Source organism: Ichthyophthirius multifiliis (genome assembly GCF_000220395.1).
Source record: "Ichthyophthirius multifiliis unplaced genomic scaffold scaff_1120509251004, whole genome shotgun sequence".
NCBI lineage: Eukaryota > Ciliophora > Oligohymenophorea > Hymenostomatida > Ichthyophthirius > Ichthyophthirius multifiliis.
The window spans coordinates 67,316-93,156 of record NW_004086293.1 but is presented as its reverse complement, the minus strand read 5'-3'; the positions used below and the strand labels follow the sequence as shown (position 1 = coordinate 93,156).

General features: G+C 15.8%; 4 protein-coding genes across 4 annotated transcripts, besides 19 other annotated features; 1 reads left to right on the top strand and 3 right to left on the bottom strand. All coding sequences in view use genetic code 6, as the record gives it.

Moving 5' to 3' along the window:
• Positions 1-1,236: 1,236 nt before the first annotated feature.
• Positions 1,237-1,267: a microsatellite.
• Positions 1,268-4,440: 3,173 nt separating this feature from the next.
• Positions 4,441-4,489: a microsatellite.
• An 84-nt stretch (positions 4,490-4,573) lies between these two features.
• Positions 4,574-4,610: a microsatellite.
• Positions 4,611-4,846: 236 nt separating this feature from the next.
• Positions 4,847-7,636, bottom strand: IMG5_127670 (hypothetical protein; the record flags this gene model as incomplete). The annotated part of the gene is made up of 7 exons (XM_004032166.1): positions 4,847-5,364; positions 5,409-6,298; positions 6,351-6,551; positions 6,611-6,681; positions 7,023-7,054; positions 7,084-7,162; positions 7,550-7,636. Coding segments are annotated over 7 exons (1,878 nt in total), but the record flags the coding sequence as incomplete, so codon positions are not given.
• Positions 5,843-5,884: a microsatellite.
• Positions 7,637-7,690: 54 nt separating the features above from the next.
• Positions 7,691-7,726: a microsatellite.
• Positions 7,723-7,767: a microsatellite.
• Positions 7,768-7,898: 131 nt separating this feature from the next.
• Positions 7,899-7,977: a microsatellite.
• A 2,870-nt stretch (positions 7,978-10,847) lies between these two features.
• Positions 10,848-10,881: a microsatellite.
• A 566-nt stretch (positions 10,882-11,447) lies between these two features.
• Positions 11,448-11,499: a microsatellite.
• A 1,045-nt stretch (positions 11,500-12,544) lies between these two features.
• Positions 12,545-12,595: a microsatellite.
• A 1,489-nt stretch (positions 12,596-14,084) lies between these two features.
• Positions 14,085-14,123: a microsatellite.
• Positions 14,091-14,124: a microsatellite.
• Positions 14,125-15,136: 1,012 nt separating this feature from the next.
• Positions 15,137-15,166: a microsatellite.
• Positions 15,167-15,195: 29 nt separating this feature from the next.
• On the bottom strand, positions 15,196-16,068 carry IMG5_127660 (vacuolar ATP synthase proteolipid, putative). The gene is made up of 5 exons (XM_004032165.1): positions 15,989-16,068; positions 15,787-15,945; positions 15,673-15,749; positions 15,540-15,588; positions 15,196-15,406 (listed from the first exon to the last, which is right to left on the bottom strand). The coding sequence occupies exons 1-5, from the start codon at positions 16,059-16,061 to the stop codon at positions 15,303-15,305; spliced, it is 462 nt and encodes a 153-aa protein (XP_004032213.1). The 5' UTR covers positions 16,062-16,068; the 3' UTR covers positions 15,196-15,302.
• Positions 15,430-15,483: a microsatellite.
• Positions 15,469-15,518: a microsatellite.
• Positions 15,751-15,778: a microsatellite.
• A 271-nt stretch (positions 16,069-16,339) lies between the features above and the next one.
• Positions 16,340-16,398: a microsatellite.
• Positions 16,399-19,869: 3,471 nt separating this feature from the next.
• On the top strand, positions 19,870-21,299 carry IMG5_127650 (hypothetical protein; the record flags this gene model as incomplete). Its single annotated transcript, XM_004032164.1, has 9 exons — positions 19,870-19,915; positions 19,996-20,088; positions 20,148-20,256; positions 20,340-20,407; positions 20,508-20,644; positions 20,703-20,828; positions 20,884-20,958; positions 21,025-21,128; positions 21,209-21,299. The coding sequence occupies exons 4-9, from the start codon at positions 20,362-20,364 to the stop codon at positions 21,297-21,299; spliced, it is 579 nt and encodes a 192-aa protein (XP_004032212.1). The 5' UTR covers positions 19,870-19,915; positions 19,996-20,088; positions 20,148-20,256; positions 20,340-20,361.
• A 2,190-nt stretch (positions 21,300-23,489) lies between these two features.
• Positions 23,490-23,535: a microsatellite.
• Positions 23,505-23,535: a microsatellite.
• A 1,706-nt stretch (positions 23,536-25,241) lies between these two features.
• On the bottom strand, positions 25,242-25,841 carry IMG5_127640 (tRNA-specific adenosine deaminase, putative; the record flags this gene model as incomplete). Its single annotated transcript, XM_004032163.1, has 2 exons — positions 25,514-25,841; positions 25,242-25,456 (listed from the first exon to the last, which is right to left on the bottom strand). The coding sequence occupies exons 1-2, from the start codon at positions 25,794-25,796 to the stop codon at positions 25,242-25,244; spliced, it is 498 nt and encodes a 165-aa protein (XP_004032211.1). The 5' UTR covers positions 25,797-25,841.

Genomic DNA, 25,841 nt, shown 5'->3' with positions numbered 1-25,841 from the left:
TTAAATATTTCATCTCACATTCATTTATTTCCTTATCTAATTAAAAAATGGCTGTTTCTATTTTTCTACTGCAATTAATTTTCATACTTCTAATTGATTCTATATTTGGTTATGTACCCTATTAAAAGTGATATTTGTAATGGATGTCAATACAATCAGGACATAAAGGGCGTAAACAATCTAAATTTGCGCAATAGTTTGTAAATGGATCATTATGCTCATCGCATAAATTATAAGCATTAATGCTTTATTGTTAAGTGTTTAGTTAAGTTATATTTTATTAAAATGATTGATTATTTTACGAATACATTTTGTCTTATTTTTTTGTTTTTTTATTTAAATATTTTTAAAATAAATTAAATTACATATAAATATAAATTATTTATTTATTTTTTTCGAAAAAAAAAAAATGATTTTATTTTTATTTTTAAAGTAATTTATTTTTTGAATGGAATTCGTATTTAAATATAATTATTATTATTTTGTAATCATAAATTGTACTGTAATAATAAAATTATTTTTCTTATATATTTAAGATTTTTGTATATTTAAATACAGATTATTTTAAATTTAAGAATTTTTAAAATAAAATTTAATTTGGTTATAAATAATTACTTAAATATGTATTAATTTAATTATAAAAATGTTTTAAACTAAAGAGTTAAAAATAAATAATATTAATTTTCTTTTTATATAATGTTTTAATTATAAGTCCATTAAAAGGTTTTTTGTTTAAGTTTACTTTTATAATATTTAAAACTTATAAAATATTTATTTTTTATAAATAAATATATTTATTTTGCTTTTTTATTATTTCATAATTATTTTTTTAAGATATTTACGTCATTAATAATCTAAAATCAATTAAAAATAAAATATTTTTTTTATAAAATCATTATTTACAAATTTTAAATTTTTTAAATAGTTTAATTATAATAGATTTTTCATATTTTTCTATAAAACATATCAACTTTGCTTAGATGAATTTATATTCCAGGCGCAATCCATTTATTACAACTACACTTTAAACCATCTAATTTAATTTCTCCTAATTTTGCTTTACATTTTGGGCAATTTAATTTAGTATCATATTCATATGCTTCTCTATTTTCAATCCAATCTAAATTTTGCGATATAAATATTGATGTACATTTTTATTCTTTATGTTCTATATCACTATTTTTAAATAATTCTAATCTGCATTATTTACAACGATAAAACTCTTGTTGTTCCATATTTTTTTTTTTATAATTTTTTTTTTTTATAAATATAAAAAAAATGATTATTTACTTTAATATATTTTTTTAATTATATTTATTATCATACATTAAATGTGTAAAATTTAAGATAGCTATTTATTATTATAAATCTAATCATAAAAAAAAAAAATTAAATTAAATTTAAAATATCATAAATTTTAATATATTAAATATTTAAAAAATAATAAATAACTAAATTTTTAATTTCTTGAAAATAATAAATCATTCATTTAGTAAATCTCAAAAATATTGAAAAAAATGGGAAGGTTTAAACTCAAAGAAGCTGAAAAAAAAAACTAAACATAATAACAATAACAATTAAAAGATAAATAGAATTAAAAAGAAAAAGAAAGTAATAAGGAAATAAAACAAAACGAGGATGATTTTAAAAATGCTTTAGAAAAAATAATAAAATTAGATAAAAAAAATAGTAATTTTGATTTATATGACCCTCAAACTAAGTTAAATAAAATAAATAGACATATATTTATATTTTTTTTTTTAAAAAAAAAAAAGCATTCATTTGAAAGTAAGAAGTGTTAATTATTAAATAAACTATCAATAATTACATGGTGTCTCATAAATAGATCATTAAATGCGTTAATTCTGGCGACATGTAAATAGTACATATTTGCGTCCTATATAAGGATAAGATGAAAATAAATTAGAATACTTAAAAAGCGTCTTAAATAAGAATATAAGCAGTTAATTATATAATAATATAAATTATATTTTAAAAATTAAAAAATATATAAAAAAAAAAAAGTAAAAAAAATATTGAAATTAAGATATTTATATGCAATGAAATAAAATTATATATAAATAATTATTTAATTTTTTTTTCCTTTATAAATATCTTTAAAATAATTTATTTTTAATTAAAAATTATAGTTAATGATTATTAAATAGAATTAGATGATTGGGTTAAATATTAATCAACTTTGTGCATAAAAAAAGAAAATTTCGAATAACAAAATTTAGAAAATTTAATTTAACATATAAAAATATCTTTTTAACTCAACTAATTATAAGACAAATAATTATAATAAAAAATTTATTAAAGAAAAGAAAAATGTATTGCCTAAATTCTGAAACATGATTATTTAATTAAAGAATAAAATGAATTAAATTAAATTTTTTAAATATTTTCTTAATAAAAATAGGAAATAAAATATAATAAAATAAATAAAGATAATACTGATGAATTACAAATAGAAATATTAAAATTAAGTGAAGAGTTAAATAATATTAATTACAAAAATAATCAAAATATTCACTAATTATAATAAAAAGTAAATCTAGAAATCTGCAAGCAATAAATTATCTTTTTATAAAATCATAATTAAGATTAAAATGTTGATTTTATTGATTAACAGAATAAACACTTGATTGAAAAGAACTTTAGTAAATTAGATGATATGAATGTATAACTTAAATTTTTATAATAAGTTATCCTAAAGCTTGAAAAAAAACAATTATCAGAAACAATTTCTTGTTTAATTGCAGTAAAGAAATAATCAGAAAGTAAAGTATTTATAATAAATGTTATTAAAATTAACATATTAGATATATTTTTTATTAAAGAGTTATTTATTTATAAAACATTTTTAATACACATATATATATATATAAAGATAAGTATAAATATTAAGTACGGTTTGAAAAAAGTTACAATAGCTTTTTTGAATGGATTGATGAGTAATTATATGAAGAACTAAATAATATGAGAGATTAAAATTTATATTTATTTTATAATATACCTTAAAAGACATTATATTCACATACAACTAACAATGTATAAAATTATAATTTTATTTATATAATTATTTATGTTTAATATAATAAAAAAGTATTTTGGTCTTTCATATATATTAAAAAATCGTCAAAAATAAAACACTTTAAGATAAGCAGATATAAAAAGCTTAATTAAAAAAAGAGAAACTCCACCTTAAATGATGAATGACTTTGATATATGCCACCATTGCAAATAATTCTTTTAGACTTCAATTTTATTATAATGTAATTATAAATAATCTATAATGGGATAACCAGGGCATTAATATGTAATAACAGATCCATATTTATTTTATTTTAATGATCATGAAACTATTAATAGTTCTAAACCATAAATAAACAAAAAAAGAAACTGCTATACATTATATCAAAAAGTTAATGGAGATTTAGTTTGTAAAAGAATGTATTGTAGAGCCTGTTTAAAATAAAATTATGATTAGATTTTAGCAGATATTAAAGATAAGAAAGATTGGATTTGTCCTTTTTGTTAGGTTTTTATTATATTTTTTATTTTTTTATTTATAATTTAAAAAGGGAAATTGCTATTGTACTAGATGTATTAGAAATGATTTAATTATGAAATATAAAGGAATATGTATTTTATTAGGTGGAGATATAAATTAAATATAGAAGGAATCTTTATTAGAATATTATTCATAAAATAATACTTTAAATAGATTGAAAGACTAACAAAAGAGCAAAAAATCGAAAATTAAAGACGAAATTATTGAAAATAAAAAAAATATTGAATAAATTAAAGATATATGCTTAAATGTTATGTATAGAGAATAAAAAAAACTAGAATTATAGGAATCGTCAATGGAATTATTTAGAGCTAAATATAATTAAATTAAAAAAAAACTTAAAATATGAAATAAAATAAAATATATATATATATAAATAAACTATAATCTAAAAAAAAAAGAAAATTTATTTTTATTATAAATAAATAAATATATTTATATATTTTTTTTGTTAATTTAATAAAATATATTATTTAAAAATTTTCATATTTAAATTTCTTCATCTTCATCTTGAAAATAGTGATTTTTTAACCTATTTTAAAGAATTTTTATTCTAACAAGTTCAGAAAAGTCAACAATTTTATCGTCCTATTTATTTTTTTTAATATTACAAGTGCTAAGTTTAAGTTCTTTAAATTACTAAGGAAATTTTTGTATAAAATTATTATTAAAATAACTACTTTAAGAACCAGGTTTTTCAAACTTATGCTTAATTTAAAAATATTCATCATTGGTTTATCTAAGTTTATTTTCAACATCAGTAGCTACTAATTTAATAACTTTATTAGATTTAAATATTGATTATTTTGTGGTAGTATCTTTTATTTTTTCTTCAAATTTCTTTTTTCGAGAAAATAATAAAATATTATTATTATTATTATTATTATTATTATTATTATTATTATTTTTATTTCTTAATTCATATTTTCTTATATTTTTGTTGTATTATCTATTATTTATATTTAATTTTCTTACAACTTTTCTTCTTCTCGATGCTTTTTTTTCTCTATTTTTTCTTTCTCTATTCTTTTTTGTCTTTCTTGTTCTCTTAATTATGCATAATAATGCATAAAAACGCTTTTCAGTTTCTTTTATAATCCAAGTACTTTATTTTCTCTCTATTACAAAATAATATTTTTTAGAGTTTTTTTTTTCTGTTTTTCTTCTATTATATTTTTTAAGGCTTATCCTACTTCATCATCACCTAAATCAAAATTTAATCCCTATATTTTTTAATTTTTTTTTTAATTTCTTTTATTAAAAATTTACTTTGTTTATTGCTAAATTAACATTCCTTTATTTTTTTTAAACTTTAATGAAATGTATTTATTCTTTTAGATTATTTTTTAATTGTATAAATTATATATTATTATAAAATTCAAGATTTTATTCTAAATACATCTAATTATAATTATCTTTAATATTAGAATTTAAATCATTAAATTTTTTTTATGTAACCATTTTATTTACAAAATCGATCACTTTTTTATCTTTATCGCATCTTTTTATTACATTTTTACATTTCTTCATTACTTCATCCATACAATTAATATTTTCTTTATTAACTTTTACATCAGTTATTTTTCTCATGAATTCATCTAAATATTTTACCTTTTTTATATTTATTTTTTTAATAAATTATCTCATATATATGTACTTTTTTTATACTTAAAATTCTTAAGCATTTCTAGGTTTTTTTAGTATTTTCGTAAATTTTTCTATTCTTTGTTCTATTAATGATTTTTCTTATTTTTTTGGTACATTTTTATTTTAGTAAGGCAAATAAACTTAAAAAATTAATAAAATTAAAATTATAAAAAAAAAGAAATACAATCATTAGAATATAATATTTTAGAAAAAGTCTCTTATTAAAGATTAGTTATATTTTTTTATTAATTATTGTTTATATTATTTTTTTATTTTATTGATAAATTTGTTTTATATTCATTTTCAGGTCTTTTTACATCCAGTTAAATTGAATTTTCTTTTGATGATTTAAAAGAAGAATCAAACTTTTCATCATCTAAAGAAGAATCTTTATTAAAAAAGCTTGCATCTAAACCAATAAAAGACAAATCGGAAGCAGTTTTATATGAATCATTAGAAATAGATAATTAAGTAGTCAATTTTTCATTATTTTTAGTTATCATAGATTAAAAATTTGTTTATGAATCTTTTTTTCCAAATATTTTATTATCTTCTTAAATTATATTTTAGTTTTATTTTATAGGTTAATGCATTATTTATGAATTTTCTTCTTGATCTTTTTTTATATATATATATATATTTTTAATAATTATATATATAATACCTTCTATAGTTTACAATTTGTTTATATTTTTAGTTTATTAAACTTTTAAAGGTTTTTTCTAAATATTTTTAAGTAAATTAATATTTTATCGCTAACTTACTGTTATGTATTACATTTTATTTAAATCTTTTGTATGAAATTTATCATATAAAATTTAACTAAAAAACTAAGAAGTATTATTTTCTGTTTATTTTTTATATTTTTCTTCTTCTTATTATCTATTTTTAATTAACAAAAGCTCTTTCCATAATACTTTTTAACAAATATATTCGAACTCTCCTTATTCTTCTAAAAATTAAGTATATCTTTTTCCTATTTCCATACATATTCTTGCTACATGTTTTTTTATAGAGTCTATTTTTTATAAATATTTATTCGCAAAAAATTCAGCAAGCTTACATGCTTCTAATCTATTTATTTATTTGATATAAAAAAAAAAAAAAATAACAAAAATATATTTACACTTATTTATATTTATTTTATTCTTCATAAAATTTAGCTAAATTAATCAAACACATTATTATAGTTTTTACACATTTTACTTATATTGCATAACTTTTATTTGAAAGTGTTGCATTTGGAGCTTTGTCACATAAATTTAATCTATATTCAAATTAAAGTAAAATTATAGCATTTTCAGTATAACTAATTGCTTTTTAAATACTTTTTTTGTTTTTTAAAAAAATAAAATTAAAAAAAATATATATATATATATTAAATACTCATCACTCTCAAAATAAAAATTAGCAAGTGCTATTTTAACTTTTGCGCACAAATGAACAATTTTTGTATACTTTTTTTATTAAAAAATTAAAATATAATAAGTTTAAATTTCAAAATAATTAATAACTTAATAACTAGATATTTAATCCGCTATACTATTTGCTTCTTGTAGATAAAAAAAGCAAATCTTAAATTTATTCTATCTTTTATAAACAAAAGAAACAGTAATAAAAAACTACATCAAACTAATCAAAAGCATATTAATTTCATAATTAACTTTAAATTAAAAAAAAGTATTAAATAAACAATTATTTTTCTTTATTACTATTAAGATTTTTGTTTGGCATTAAATAAATCATTTTATATAAAGTATCACTAGAATAAATTTCTTTTTTAGAATTGTATTCTTACTTAAGTTTCTTTGAAATCTTATATTAATTAAACTATTCAGAAGTATATTAAAATTATTAACTGTAACTATCATCATCAGAAGTTAAATGTGAAGTATCATTTAAATATTTCTCGTCACTATTTTTTTACAACCCAATTTTCTACATATAAATATTAAGAAATCTTTTTCATAAAAAAAAAAAAAAAATTAAATAAATTATTTTATTAAAAAAACAAAAAAAAAAAAACTTATAATTTTCTGATAATAGTCTAACCACTTTATCTATTAAAGATACTATTTTATCTTCCATTTCACTTTCAATATCATATGAATATACTTTCAATATTTTCAAACTGCAGCATATTATTCTTTTATTCAAAAGTATTTTTTATGTTATGCTTAAACCTCTTTTTGGTTTATATTATTCTAATAATGTGAGTATTTTTTTATAAGCTTTTTATTTGTACATTTATCCTATTACTTTATAAATATTATCAAATTCTCCATTTAATAATGCTTTTTATTTCATATCATCTTTATTGGTTACTGATTAAGGAACATTAATTTCTTATTATTGTAATATTGATTGAGAAATTTAGAAATTTGAAATTACTATTGCTGATTCATTCTTCATTTTTTGTTTATTTTATGTACTTAGTAGTATAGTATATATATAAAGTTGTATTTATAATTAATTTATTTTTTAATTATTTACTTTTTAATTTTATTTACTAAATATTAAATTTTATTTTTCGAAATATTAAAAGTTACATTTGTTAGAAATTCAAAAAAACATAATAATATTAATTAAATTATTATAATATATGCAACTGATACGAAAATAAAATAAAAAAAAAATGATTAATTATCACATATAAAATAACTATTTTTGTTTGAAAAAACAATATAATATATATTTATTTATAAAAAAAATATTATTATTATTTATATTTACTAAATATAATTAATATATATATAAATTAAAAAAAATAAAGTGTTTATAAATAAATTTTATTATATTTTTTAAAAAATTTAATTAATAATAGACTATTATAAATATTATTTACTTATATTCATTTATGTGTATATTATATTTTTTTTATTATAATCATATATTTAATTTTTATCAATTATTCATATTACATAGTTAAAATTAAAATATAAAAAATAATGTATTATTTATTTTTATATTTAAATTATGTTAATAATTGATTCAAAAATAAATAAAAGCAACTAGTAAAAATTTCTAAATCTAAAATATTATATTTTGATAAATCTAAAATTTCTGTATCTATATTATTTAAAGATAGACTTCCTTAATTATTACATTTAAATATTTTTCTATTTATTATGTTTTTAATAATGATAGCTCTATAATTAATTCTAATTTTAATTAAGTATCTTTAACAAACTAATAATTTTAATGTAAATTTGAAGAATAATATATATTTTCCTTAAGATGTAATTAGAAAACAAAGCTTTAATTACATATATAAAATATTATATTCTATTTAATATTTAATATTTATCATATAAGCATCTTTATATACGATTTGAAATCATAACTAATAGTATCATGAAATATTTTTAAATTAGTTACACTTTAAATTTAAATATTATTTTTTTAAGTTAAAAACACTTGTATTTGGGTTCAAAATTTATTAAAAAAAACTCCACTATTTTAAATACTTGTTTTTATTAAATAATAATTTTTTGTTTATAGTTTATAATATAAAAAAATTACATTATTTTTAGTCTATATTATATTAAATAGTTTAATTAATTTTCTATACAATACATTTTGCATATATAGATTTCTTAAGACTATCAATATACCCATTCTTTTATTATTTATTTATAAGTGTAAAATAAATTAAAAATATGTTATTTTTATAGATTAGATAACTTTTTTGGATTATTTAATAATATTAATTCATACTTAACTTTACTTATTTCTTAATTTTTATTTATAATAATTAAAAAAACAATCAATTAAAACTCTTTTTATTATTCTAAAATACAAAAACTAAACTAATATAATTAAATAATATTAAATCTTCTTTTATATATAAAAACATTATTTATATACTGTATAAGATAATATATCCTAAAATCCATATTTTATCCATAGGAAGAATAACTATTCTAAAAAGAAATTATTTTTTAGATAAATTCTTGTAGTTTTCTCAATTTATTTGATTATCTTAAATAATTTTTTTATAATATCTTACAATATTACATCAAAATATTATTATTTTAAAGTGAAGTGATAATTTAATTTCTTATTTTCTTATAAAGAATTTATTATAGTTACGTATATATATATAATAAATAAACTTATGTCTGGCAAAAAATTAATAAAAAAGATATTTAGTAAAATATATAATATTCATTATTTTATAAAACAAAAATATAAAAAATTATAATTTAAGTAAATATTCTTATTTCCTTATTATATATTTGTTTTATTCTAAATATCTATTTTTGTTTTAGTAATAAGATTTATATTAATTTGTTATTGATTTATTATATTTAATTATAATAAAACTAAAAATACACCATAGTAATTTTTCAATATTTTTACACAATTTGTTAACTAATAAACTTTTTAATTGTATATATTTGTTTATTTGTAAAAATTAAAAGTAAATAAATAATTAAATGATTTTTCAATAAATTGAATTAACAGACTTATTAATAAATTCATATGAGAAGTTTAAGAATTTAGAATGTAATACATCAAAAGTATTCAAAATTTTATAAAGCATCAGGATTATTATTTAATGTGAAATTTAAGATACTTATACTAAGTATTTTTTTTATGTATAATAAATTCATATTTTTTTTAATTTTTAAATATATTAAAGCTTTAACATAAACTCATTTTAAAAATATTTGTTTATATTTCAATTAAAAAATATATCGAAGTGTTTATGATTTTTTAAAATTAGATAAATATAAATCTTCTATATCTCTATTTATATATATTAATTAAAATATAACATTTTAAAGAAATCAAAACTATTTTATTTTTATAACTTGATATAAATCTTTTAAATTTTAATTAATAAAAATAAATTTATTTAGCATTTTAATAAAATTAAATATTTATAAAAAATTAATCAAATTTACATTTTAGTAATTCTTCACATTTATTACAATTAATAATTTATAAAATAATATTTATTTTTTATTTTAAAGAAACATGAAAATATTAAATTACATTATACCAATATATAATTTATTATTATTTAAAACTTATAATTCGAAAAACGAAATGTTTAAAACATAAAAGAAATATATATTTAACAATTAAATGAGTTTTAATAAAAATATATAAAGACTTAGCCTCGAAAAGTTAAAACTTTGATTAAAATCAATTAAATCTATTAAACATATATTCATCTTGAATTAAAAATTTTAAACGCACTTGAATTTTATAAACCTAAAACTTTTTAAATATACGAAAGATAATGATTTAATATCATCCGTATTTAATAAGTGTAGAAGAAGAATGTATTTTAAAATAAATTAAAACAAGAAAGCTTTTCTGGCATAAACTTGATAAAAAAATAATAAGATGCTTATGTTATAGAATTAAGTTCCATATTCCGTAATTATCTAAAATATTTTAGATTATATTTAATTTTTTATTTATATTAGAATAAGATATTAATAAAAGATAAAGATTAAGAAGTTACGAAGACAAGATCTGTAATTTATGATTATAGAGGACATTAAAAATAACAATAGGATGAAAATAACGAAATAATAAAATCCTATTTTATAAGATTATTATTATGTAAGGCTATTTAGTTTTTATATTATTGGGGCTAATTGGTATTTTTTTAATTTAAATATATTTTTATTTTTAATATAAGGGCCCTATAGAGTTACATTTAAGATTGTCACTACTTTTTATGAGTAACAGAAAATCAAGTGAAGGTTATAGAGTTCTTGCATGCGTCTAATTAATAAATATAATTTATTCTAATAATATGTAGGCCATAAAATACAAGAATAGATCTAATAATAGAATAAGGAAAGTATTTTAAAATATGAAAAGAAGATAATACAAAAGATGATAAAGTTAAAGAAGAAGACGTAAATAATTATAGGAAATTTAAAAGAAATTTTATGAATATACAAGAATTAAAAAATGAATAATAAACTTAATAGTTAGAATTATTTATAATTTATATATATTATTTATATTTTTGATAATAAAAAATAGTCAAAAATAAAATATGATAATATATAATTGTCTAAATATTATATTTTAAAATGAATATTATTATAATTAGATTTAATTTGATTTTAATTAAAAATCTACTCAATAAGGATTTTTATTTTTGGTAATTAATAAAAGCAAAAAAGTGCTAAATTAAATAAATATAAATTAATTTTAAATATTTTTTTTAATTTTGATTTTTAGCCCCTCTATTTATATATATAATTTTAAGTATATAAATTATTATTTAATTATATATTATATAAATAAAATAAATTTAAAAAAAAAATGTATAATTAAATATTTATATAATAATCTGATGAAAAAACCCTGAGTTATCTTATTTAATGATGACTTTATTAGGTGAACAATCCCTGACAAATATTAAATATAAAATTTTATAAATTTAAAACAAAAAAAAATAAAATATAATATTAATTAGAAAAAAAATATTTATATTTTATATATATTAATATTTTATCTAATCATTTTAATTTATATGTAAATAAATTTAAATAAAAAAAATGGTTTTATGACATTTATATAGCTATATTTTATTTCAGTTTTAAAACATTATAATTATTTTTAAGAAAATTAATCTATTTAAATAAATAATTTTCATTTAAATAGCTATGTATATATTTAATTTAATTTTAATAATTCACTATTTCATCTAAAAATATTTATGCAAATAAAAGATTTATTATTATATTTATTTAAAAATACTAATAAAAAAATTATAAGAGCCGAAAATAAAATAATAATTAAGTTTTACATAAAAAAAATTAATTAAAAAAATGAATATTAAATCAGAAAAATTATAATATTAGAAAATAGAAAACTAAAAGTAAAAATAATGTTAAAAAATCTAAAATATTTTATAATATATATATTATAAAGCATTTCATAAATATATTTATTTTTTTAATATTGTAAAATTTATTTATTATTTTATCATATTATTCTAAATTTTATAAATAAAAAGATTTATATTTTAATAACTTAATGAAAATTCAATATTATTATAAATAAAATGCTTGTTTTATCAATATTATTATATTTTTTATATAATGATTATTTTTTATGATAATAATCTTTAAAAAATTTAATTTAAAAATAACGTTAATAATATTTTTCTCATAAAGGGAAAGTGTTTTCTTATTTTTACAATTAAAACAAACATGCTTTAATATAAAAAATCATAGAAATAATTATAATCGATTTTTCTAAATATTAAAACAAAAATTATTATCATAATTATTTTTCTTAAAAATAATTATATAGATAATAATAAAATAATAAATAATCACAAAGAAATAAATATATTATAAATAAGAATACAATATATATATAAATAAAAATGTTATTTACAAAAATAAATCAAATAATATTTATTCTAATAATAATAACTCCGTTTATAATTTCAAATTTTGTTGAAGAATATTTTTTGCATGAATAAAAAGTGGATCATTTTAATCCATTATCAATAGATTTATGGGATTAACGTTATTTTTAGATAAGTAAAAATCAAAAACACCACTTTAAATATAATAGGCTAAAATGAACATAATAATGTTATGTAATAGTAAATGTAATTAATAATATTTACAATAAATAAATAATATCCCCGAATAATTTCATTTATTTATAAATAATGATTAAGATTTTAATTTTTTTGTTTTAGAATAAAGATACTTTGGAGAATCACTTCCTTTTCGAAATTATAAGTATAATCCTGACTTTATGAAATATAATACAATACATTAAATACTAGCTGATATAAATGAATACTTATATTCTTTATAATAATATAATATAACAAACCCTAATTAAAAAAAGTTTAATTTAAATAGATAATATAATTTTTTTAAAAAATATAATAATAAAAATAATTAGTATATTAGTCGGAAATGAAATTACAGGATGTTTAGCGATTTGGGCTTAATAAAAATACAGTAATTCAATTTAAAAAGCAATAGTAATAAATAGCCCTTCAGAAGTAGTATTATAATATGGTTAATATGATGAGGAAATTTTTAATAATCTTCTAATTGAAAATTAACAATGTTTAAATAATATATTGGGAATAAGAAATTTTATTGAAGAATAATTAAGTGATTTTTAATTTGCGAAAAATTTCAAATAGTTTTTTTTGTTTAAAAAAGATATTGAAAACATGTTCTTATTGTATTTCTTCTCAGAGTCTTTATCTAATTTATTAAAAAATATAGAAAAAAGAAATTAGTTTTGTCAATAAACAGTCTAATTAAATTTAATGGCGTAGGTAAAGTATATTATAGACAATTCTAGTATTTTTTAGAATGAAATTTTATATGAGAATTAGGATAATTAAAACGCAAAAAATTTAAAAAATAATGAATTTTTAAATAGTTTATTTTTATAATGCGCATCAATAGGCTTATTTAAAGTTGGTAATAATGAATATAGATCTATTCGTTCTAATTTGATAAATTTAAAATTATTAAGATAGATTTGCTCTCATTTTTTTAGTGAATTTGCATGGCCTGATATAAAATAATTCAATTATTTTTTTAGAGGAAATTAAAAAGAATTCAAAAATGTGCTTTTTTTAAACTAAAAAAACAGATTAGACTAATATTTGTTAATAAAATGTTAAGAAAAAGAAAAAAATAATTATTAAAATCTTAAATAAAAAAAAAAGAATAAAAAAGACAAAAAGAATAAGAATGTAATTTCTAATAAAAATATTGATAATTAAGAAACTTAAGATTGTTTTTATATTGATGATTTTAATTCTGATTAGATTAACTAAAAAATTTTAAGCTGGCTCTAAATACACGATTAGAAAAAATAAATTCATGAAAAAATTAAAATCAAATAAAAAAAAAAAAAATAAACAAAAAAAAAATGAAATTTTCCACTTTTTTTTTGTTTTAAGTTATGTGTTTTTTTTTATTTACCATTTTAAAAAAAGTTTATATTTAACTATTTAAATTTTATTTTATTATTTAAGAAAAAATTATCGCATTCATATAATTAATTTAACTCTATTTTTTATTTTATTATATAGTTATTTCTCAATAACAAATATTAATAACGATTTTCAATTAGAAATAATATATAATTTTTATTTTATATAATTAATAATATTATATTTGAAAAAAATATTTTTAATATGTTATTTTTTTTAAAAAAAAAAATTAGTTTGTTATTTTAATCTTAGCTACTAAATTCCATTAATTATTGAATTTAATAAAAAAAATATCAATAAATAAAATAGATTTATTTTAGTTTAATTATATAAAAAAAAATATATATTTATATTATGTAAATTATTAAATATCAAAGAATAAAGTAAGCTAAAGTATATTTCTTAGTAAACTTTTTATAAAATTTTATTAAAATTAATATATTTTAATATAAAAAAATTAATATATTTTAATGGAAATCGAAAATAACTAGAGTAAATATAATATAAATAGCTTAATAATCTTTATTTAGAAAAATATTCAAAACATAGCAACCTAAGATGCTCAGGAGCTCGCTTAAATATATATTTAAAATATAGATTAAAATTTTATCGAGAAAAACGTAGATTTATATATATTAGTTGAAAGTTCTATAAGTGATATTTTCTTAAAAAAAAAAAAAATTTAATGTTTTTAGTCAGTTTTATACGACTACCTTAATCACAAAGAAAACAAAAGCAAAATGAAGCAAGAAAGTAATTAAAACTAAATAAAAAATATTGATAACAATCTAATCATTTAATTTTAGAAAATATCAAAATATAAAATGTTAAATCAAGATAAATTATAAAAAATCCAATAATTAAAAAAAGACTTATTTGATTAATGATGTAATTAGATATTAATTTTAAAAAATATATTTATAATAAATTAAAATAAGTTTATTTCATATAAAAAATTTATAAAAAAAAAATTATATAAATCCTTATTATTATTATTAAAATTATTTATAAAAAAAAATTAACTTTATGTAAAAAAAATAATAAAAAATTATACTATTAATAAAATAAATTTTATTAATCTAGATGTTAATATTGACCATATTTAAATTATTATGTTCATTACGATAAAATCAAAGCAATAATAAGTCCATATAAACCCAAAGCCTCGGCAAAGATAAGAATTAAAATCATTCCAACAAAAATTTTATCTTATTGAGCATCTTAGTAAAAAAAAATTAAATAAAAATATATAAATATTAAAAAAATTAAAATATATAAACAAATATATAAATATAAATATTTTATAATAAATATATATATATATATATATATTTATTTATTTATTTTATTTACTAGCTCTAACTCCTGCATCTCCAACTATACCAATAGCTAATCCTGCAGCCTTTTATTATATATGATTTAATTCATATTTATATTTAAATAAATTTTTATAATTATTTAATTTTAATATATATTTATTTTTTACTAATGAAGATAATCCACAACATAAACCAGCAGCAAGGTGAGAATAGCAACTGTGACTATCATAACCGGTTTTACCAACTTTTTTTTTTTTTTTTTTTTTTTTTTTTATATTTACTTTTCTAGACTAAAATAACTGCTACAATCATACCATAAATTCCCAAAATACCTGCCATAACTACTGGAATAATAGATTTCATAATTAGTTCAGGTTTTAATACACCCATAGAAGAAATTCCTACACCTGATTTTGCTGTACCGTATGCAGCCCCCAAATCTTTTTTTTTTTATTATTAAATATATTTAAATTAAATTTCTACTTGCAAAAACTAAAGCACTAGCAACTCCAATAAATCCGAAGAAATAATTGATTCCGTTATTATCGTCAGCCATTTTATTTTATTTTATTTTGATTTTGATTATTTTTTTTAATTTACTTTTTTATATTTTAAATAATTTATTTTATAAAAAATAATTAAAAATAAAATATTAAAGAAAATCAAATAAAAAAAAAAATATCAAACAAAGATTATCAAAAAAATAAAATGAGATATTTATTTTTATTTATTCTTTTATTATTATTTTATTTTACAAATTTTATTATTAATATTTTTGTTATCTCCGACTCATTATTTATGTAATATAAATTTTTTATTTTAAATAAAAATATATTTATTATTTTTTTATTAATTATTTCTCTATTTTTTTATTATTATTTTTTTAATTTTTTGAATTAATTAAAAATTTAAATTGATTTTTTTTTTAGCTATTAAATATTTAAATATATTTTTTATAAAAATTAGTTAAATTTCAATATCTTAATATTTCAAATTACTTTTCAAATAATTATCTAAATTTTTTTTTTTTAAATTTAAAAATCTATAATAATAATTTATTCTAAAAAATATAATTTATTATAAATAATTCGAAATTTTTATGTCTTTTTTCAATATTTTTTGAAAATTAAATTTAAATATTTTAGCTATTATTTTTTTAACTAAATTTTTTAAAAAATATAATAAATAAAAACATTAGAAAATAAAATGATTTATTTTACAATATACAATAAGTATTTATAAATTTTTATTTTATAAAAGAACTATAATATCATTTTTTACGATAAATATTCAAATGAATAATCCGATCATAAAATATAACTAAAATTTGGTTAAAAAATAGCAAAGCTAGATTATAAAAAAAACTTAAATCTTGTTCTTTTAAAATAAGATATAGACTCTAAAAAGATTTTGATTTTTAAAAATTAACGAAAATATAAAAAACCAAAAATAATATTCACAATGTAATTTTAAGAAAATATTTTAGACATCAAAATATAAAATAAGGATAATATTTTTGTTTTATATTATAGTAAAATACTTATTATTAATATTTATTAACGAAAGATTATTTATATTATAAACATAAATTATAGTTTTTCAAATGATTTATAATATTTTAGCCAAAATTTATATTTTAATAATTCTAAAATTATAAATAATGGTAAATATAGTTATTGTAATATTATCAAATTCAATAGTTTGAGAATAATAAGATTATTTTCTTCTTTAAAATATAAAGAAAATGAACTTTACATATTCAAAAGTTATGCTTAATTTCAATTATTTGAAGTTGTTGAAAAAAATGTTTTTATTTTAGATTTTTAAAACTCTATTTTGCTTATTTATTATAATTAATATGAACGAAAAATAGAAGAGTTAAAATAGTTTGAATTAAATGATTTTAATAGAAATATTTATTTTTATAGCTTTTCTCTTAAATATTTAATTGTTATTAATTAAACTGCTAACTTAATTTATATAGATCTTTAAAAATAATAATAATTATAGCTTATTTTTGTTATAGAAAAAGATTTTAACCCTGAAAAACATATAATTTTATATAGTAATAATGAATTTATCTAATTATTTAATTAAGATACTATACTTAATGATTTTGATGATATTCTTTTCTAATACGTGTAATCTGAAATACTTCATTATAAAGAAATATAAGAATGAAAGATTAATTCTTTAAATATTAATAATGAAACCAAACGTTAATATAAAATATTTAATTCATAAACAAACAAATAAAAATTATATATTTAAATCTTTATTTTTTATATTTCTTTTTAGTATATTTCAATTAAATAAAATAAATAATTTCAAGATATTTTATTAAATATTATTTTGAATAAAAATAAATAAAAAAAAAAAATCATATTTATATAAAAATAATGAGTAATAATCCAGCCATATTAATAGAAGATTTAGCAAGATTATTTTAAGAAAAAGATTAAGAAGCTATATTAATATCATTATAAAATTGTATTAATAATCCAAATGTAAAAAAAATACACAAACAATTAAAAACATTAACTGCAAAAAAATAAAAAAAAGTACATATAAAATAGCATATCATAAATAAAATACGAAGAAATAAAATTAAAATTAAAATCTCAAGATGAAATTCTCGACAATTTTATAGATTTTTTATGTTTATATATTAAATGGACAATAGAGCGAAAATAATCAAACGATTGTGATGTATTTTCTTTGTTTATTCAAGCCTCAAATAGTTTTAGAAATACCTTCGAAAAAATGCAATAATAACATGAGCAACTATTAAAACTAGTCTAAGGATTTTTTAAAATATGTAAAAGAGTAGCAAAACTAGCATTAGAATAAACTAAATAGCCAGACAAAATACTAAAGCAAATAGATAATTAATTTAACTAATACTCATCAGTTGTAAATAGATCAATAAAATAATTCGGTTGTGAATTTAAGAAAAAGATACTTCTTTAAACCTATAATGTATTACTTGCTTTTAACTTTTATAGATATAATTATCCTGGATGTTAAAGTTAATTGAATATGACAAAAGATTATTAAAGTATAACCAGTTAATAATTAATGGCATAACCAAAAAGTTAATAAATCACATTTATGTATTATTATGGTAGACTCCTTATTTTTTAACAAAACTATCAAAAAGCATTACAATCACTTTAATTTTCTTATAATTTATGCAATGCAGATGATTTTAAATAAAAAAGATAAATCCTTAAATATCTAATACCTGCGAAAATGCTTTGCGCGTAATTTCCTAGTTAAGAGTTAATAAAATATTATAAATTACAAGAATATTAAGAACTTACTGAAGCTATTATTTAAGGCAATATACATAAATATGAATAGGAAAGAGAAAAATGGAAAAAACTGTGGATTAAAAGAAGCCTTTATCTTATTTTTGGTAATTTATAAACTCTTTGTGTTAGAAATTTGTGTAAAAGAATTGTAGTTATTCTTTAAGATAAATATAATAATAAAATTCCTCTAGAATTATTAAAAAACGGGTTCTAATTTTCAGCACAATAGGAATTTTCTGTTGAAGAAATTGCTTGTATTATTGGAAATCAATTTTATATTGGATATTTGAAAGGATATGTTTATGAAGGACATACTGTGGTTTTAAGTAAAACCACTCCTGTTGTTAAATTTTAAAAGTTTTTAATTAAAAATGAAGAAGAATGAAGATTGACTATATTTATTATTATTTTCTGTTTTTATTTATATACTCTTGTTTTTAATTATAAAGATAATTTGTAACTTTTTGTTAATTAAATAAAATTTCTAAATAACAATTTTTAAAGTTTTTTGACATTTAGAAAAAAATTATAAAATATATATTAATAATTTATTTAAAAAATAATAATAATAAATGATATTATTTTATTATAAAAAGCCTTTATAACTCAGTTGAGAGAGCACAAGACTAAATATCTTGTGATTCTCGGTTTAATATGGAGTGAAGGCATTTTTTTAAAAATAATTAAATGATTTTGTTGCTTTTTTAATTTGTTTTTTTTACTGTTAATTATTATTTTTAATTTATTTATGTTGGTATAATTAAATATAAGTTATAGAAAAAGATATATAAAATATTATATTTAAATAAAATTTAGTTTGATAAAATGAATATTAAAAGTGCTTATTAAACTGCATATAATAAGGCAGATCCTAAATCATAAAATTATTATAATGAATTAGAAAATATATCATAGAAGTAATTTTTATTTTTAAAAATATTTTTTTCTTAAATTATTTTTATTTTGAACTTATATTATATATTTAAATTTTACGTAATAAATGTAACTATTGTATTTTAAATAAATAGATAAAGATTCGGGTTATTTACACAGCCACCTCCTTTGGCAGTAGCTGATAAATATGAGCATTAATAATGTTTATATAATTATAAATTTAATTAAAAATAATATATTTTTTATTTAATTATTAATTTTTTTTTTCTATCTAATAAAAAGTTCCAAGATAGCCTATTAATTTTTTAGTTAACCCTAAGCTTTAAAGTAAAGTAGAACCATCATTATTTTAAGTACCTTCATCAATTTTATAAGGTATTTAAATATTAAATCTATATACAAAACATATAACATATAAAAAAAATATTAAAAAGGTGATCCATATAAAGATTCTTATAAAGCTAAATATATAAAAGACAAAGAAAGGGTATCTACTATTCCTCATTAATAGCCTTTTAAAAATACTGATAATCATAAGACAATGTAAATAAATTAAATTATTATTTATATAAATTATTATGAATAAAAATTAAAAATTTATATTAATAAAATATTTTATTTATTAGAATTGGTAGTTAATATGAACATATGAAGGATTATAATGATAAAATCTATAATAAAAGAGATGAAAATGGTAATAATTATAAAAATATATAATAAAAATTTTAATTTTTATATTTTCATTCTTTTTATATTTTCAATATAATTAATAATCTATATTTAAAAAATAAAAGGAAATATTATTACAGGCCCAAAAAATTTTTTAACTAATCCTACAAAATAAGGATAAGGAAATACAACTATTGGTCATTTATTTAATCATGTTAATTATGAAAACGACCCATATAATAGAGAAAAAGAAATGGACAAAGTAAAAAAATACTAAACATTTATGAAATAAATTTATTTTTTAATTAAATATTATATAGAATGAAAGAGCTATTCATAAAAGTAAAATCTTAGATTTGAAAAAGCCTTTTATCAACTCGAAACATGGCTAAGGAATATTTAATCCCGATAGAATCGTTTATGGTTTAGATAGACCAATAACTGAAGTTTATTAAAAAAAAAAAAAAAATATTATTATTTATAATTAAAAATAAAAATAAGGGGATAAAAAGAACATATAATTATCCAGGTGTTTAACATCCTAAGGCTTTTAAAAATGCAGATATCCCTAAAAAAGTAATTTTACATATATATTTAAAAATATCAAATTTATATATAACATTAATTTTTTAATATTAAAAGGGATACAACAAAACTATTCAAAAATTTCCTTTTTATTCAGAAGAAGGAGATGTTCCAAGGGCTTGGAAAAAAACAATACCTTCTATGACATAAAGAGCTTGGATGTAAAATATATAAATTAATAATTATATTTATAATAAAAATCTATATATATATTATATAATAAAAATTATTTTGTCTATAGTTTCCATACAAGAGGGACACTTTCCAAACCCTGCCCTTCAATTGTTAGTATGAGTTTAAATAAAAATAAAATTAGCCAATTTAGAAGATGATTTTAATATTAAATAAAAAAAATGTTTTCCATTTTATTATTTATATATTAATTTTTAATACATTTTTTTTGTGAATAATATAAATAATATTAAATTGAATTATATTTTTTTTTTAACAAAAAAATTTAAAATAAATAAGTAAGTTATTAAAATTGAATATTTTTAGTAAAATTGATAAAAGTAAAATTTGAATATTTATAATTACAAACAAAAGTGATTTTAATATTAAACAAAAATAAACATAATATTGTAATTAATGTATTAATTAATATTAATATAAGAAAACATCCTTGTATAAATAAAATAAATTATTTTTTTTATATCTTATACTATTCATATAGTTTATTTTCAAATAACATTATAAGCTATTAAATCAATTGTACCAAAATTAACTACTCCTACAGTAGTAAAGTATATAAATCTTCTTAAATATTAAAGAATCAAATTATTATCAAATCCATGAAGAATAACATTAGAAATTAAGCTTAAAAAATAAGTTAAGACTAGAATTAATATTGAAGCTCCCATAAATTGTTTAGAAATAGGCTTTTCTTTCAAAATATAAATTAAAATAAAAGGTATTATCACAATGCATATACTTAGAAAAATATATTCATATTTAATAATTCCCATGCCTTAAAACTTTTCAATATGCAAGTATCCATAATATATTAATCCGCATACAAACAAATCTATAATAGTTATAATTATATAACAATTCCAAAACAGTTTTTTCAAATATTTTAAATCATCTTAATTTTTACTTATTTAAAATATTTAACAAACTGCTAAATTTCCTATTAATGCACTAGAAATAATACACCAAACGGTTGTCAATATATATTATAAACCATTATCAAAACTTTCAAAATTATTAATATGTAATAGATGCATTTATTTATAAAAATATTCTTTTTATTAAAAAAAAAAACAATCAAAGTTTTAATTATAAATATGCTTTTATTAGGTTATTAATTTAAACAGATTTTTAATATAAATATTTAAATAATAGAAGTAATAAATAATAATTTTTTATCAATTATTTAATAAAAAAAAATATTTAAGATTTTTTATAGTTTTTTTTTATATAAAAATACTTTTTTTAACTTATTTTTTGTTGACTCTAAAATTATTTATTTTTATAAAATAATAAAAAATATGAATTTATTTTTAAGAATTTTTTAAAAAAAATTCATTTAATTTTCCTTCATCTACTTCAATAATTTTTTATGTAACTTCTTATCTTTTTAGATTGCTTCTAGTTATGCTTCCGTTTCTATATCCTATTCCTTATTATCCTTAGAATGGTGTAGTCGGATTACTCTAAAGCTATATTTATAATTAAAATAAAAAACTATTTCTTTTTTTTATAAATTTAAAAAAAATTACAAATATAACTTCTGTAGGACAAGTATGCTCTATTTCTTTTTATCGGTTATTTAATGCAATAACAGGTATAAACTCATCTTTAGAAGATTAAATAATGTTTTCGGGGGTAATAATTTGATTTTTTATTTTTTTAAATATTTCAATCATTTAATTTTTATCATAAATCAATGTAATATCTTTTCCTTTTTTAGAATAAAAAACTTCGAAATTTTTCTACTAACTTCCGTTTCTAAATTAGTCTTTATTGAAACTAACTTTTCTTTCTTTTTTATTGAGATCTGTATTATTTTATTTAACTTCTATATTTTTTATATTTTCAACTTATTATCTTTATTATTATTATTATGGTTTTTCTGTTTATTATAAATTATATATTATTTATTAAATTTCGATTGGTTGGTTTTCTTTAGAATTAACTTTTTTTTTCATAAAAATATAGTATTTTATTATTTATGAAAAAATTAATTTTACTTAAAATAGGGAAATCTTTTTCATCATCCACAAATAACTTTTAGGGCTTTTTGGTTTTACCATTGTTTGTTTAATTATATTTTTTATTATGAGAAAGATTATTATTTTTCTTATTAAATTTATTCTTTTTAATATTGAAATCGTTACTTTTATTGTTATTATTTCGGCTTTTGCTTCTTTAATTATAATTTCTGTTATTATAATATTAATTTTATTTATTATTGCTTAACCCTCTTTCTTTATGGGCATTAAATCTTCTAAATTATTATTATTATTATATTTAAATACTTTAATTTTGTTATAATTATTATTAGAAAAATAAAAGATTTGCTATAAATAAAGATAAAAATATAACTATAATAAAATATAAATATAAATAGATTTTTTTACGATCAACCATAGGAATATAAGAACTGTAATTTTTATCTTCATGTCCTTATTTTCTAATATAAAATTGATTTTGATAATCTTGATAAAAATAATAATTGAAAGGATTTGAGGAGGCTTAAATTTATTCAGCGTTTGTCGAAATTTCTTTGATTGGATATGAATTCCAAAAGAATGATAAATTTTAATACATTTCTTATGATTTATCATCTTAAATTCTTTTTTTTTATTTTATTAATTCTTTTACTTTCTAATAAATATAAATATAATTTTTTATTTACTTCTTAAAATAATTAGTTAATTCCTCCTTTGTGTTAGTAAGGAAACTTTAATATACATTTTCTTCTACGACTTAAGATTCTTTAGGTTCTTCTCCCTTTATTAATTTTTTTATTTATTAAATATCAAAAACACTTTATTAATTAATATTTACTTTAAATTTATTTGCTAAAATCCAATTTTAAAACTTCTAAGTTTCTTCCTCTGTTTTAAAGGAAATATGTAATCCATTATTATTTGTTTTAACTGAATCGACAATTGTCTTTTTAAAATAAACATTTTAATAAATATATATATATAAATTATACATGTTCGAAATTTGTTTAGCAATAATTAATAAAATCCAAAATTTTTTAATCTTCAATATTTTGTTCAACAAATTTAACTAAAACCCTCACTTTCAAAGGCTATATTTTAGGAACAACACATAATTTTTAAGTATTAATTGTAAGACAATCAGTTTTTTTTAATGCTTGTAAAACATAACGACCATTAGGACATATTTTATAAATATCTTTTTATTAATATATAATCTAAAGTGGTATTTCTAAATTTTCATTCATTCTTGCAATAAAATAAACATCTTTTTCTAAATTCTCTCTTTTGAAAATTTAAGTAATCTTTTTTAATACAGAAAATATAAATAAAACAAATTTCAAAAAAATCATATTGAAATAAAAAGTTTAATTTTTTTTTTTTAAAAATAAAATAAAATCAATAATATATTTACTTTATCAATTAGTTATTGCTACAGTTCAGGCGTATCTATTTGATATTAATATATTTAATAAGTAATATATATTAAAAATGTTAATAAAAATACCGAATTTATGAGTTATGTGAGTCATTTATTAGAGATAATTTTATATTTTATTAACCTTTTTATTAAATAATTTTTTAATTATTTTTTGAAATATAATTTTTATTTTATATAAAACCACATTTTTTATATCAAATTAGTTTTGTCCAAAAAAAAAAAAAAAATTATGATAATAAATTATATTATTAATGTAAAAAAAAAAAAAAATTAATTTTTCTCTTATTAAATTACTAATTAATATTTATATTATTGCTTTTTGTTTTTTTTTTTTTGATAAAATAATCAAATAAAATTAAAAATATTATAAAGATTATATTAATAAAAATGCTAAAAGTAAAAAAAATATTAATTAATTGAATTTCAAAAACAAACTATAAATTATTTATAGAAAAATTGATAATATTTTTTTTTTTTTGTTAATGAAATTAAATAGATTTTAACTATTAGTTTTATATTAAACTTTTATAATAATTAAAAAAAAAAATTATATAAAAGAAATTTATTTTTTTATTTTCTTCCAAATTTACATATAAATTTATTAAAAAATATTATAAACTTTTAAAAATTTTTAGTACTTCTTTTTTATAATAAAATTTTCATTTATTTGCTTTTTTTCTGTGCCTTTTTTCTTCTTCTAAGTTTTCGTTTCCTTTTTCATATAATTCTTTAAATAAATTTTTACATTCAGGCTCTAAATATCCTCCAAAAGATTTATAACTTTAAGCCCCGTTATTTCCTGTATTTAATTCTAGAACGGTACCATTTCCTCCAAATCTATCATTATAACATCCAAAATAAGTTTCTTTTATTCCTATAGATTATAAATGAAATTAATTTATTTTTTATTTAACGAAAAATAATTAAGTACCAATAATTGCTAATGCATGAGCACACATTATACAAGGTTCACAAGTCACAAAAAGGGTAATTTTTTAAAATATCGAAGAGTCATTATTATTATTTTATAAAATTTAATTTATGCAATTGATTTCGCAATGTGAAGTTGCCTAATAGATATTATTTTGAATAAATAATTGTTAACTAAATAAAAATATACATTTTTGAATTTATTTGTTAAATTATGTGCTTTTGCTATTATATTTCCTTCTATTTATAAAGATTAATTTTTTTCTAATATTACCATTACACATCCCACGGCAACTTCATTATATTTTAATGCTGATTAAGCCTTATTT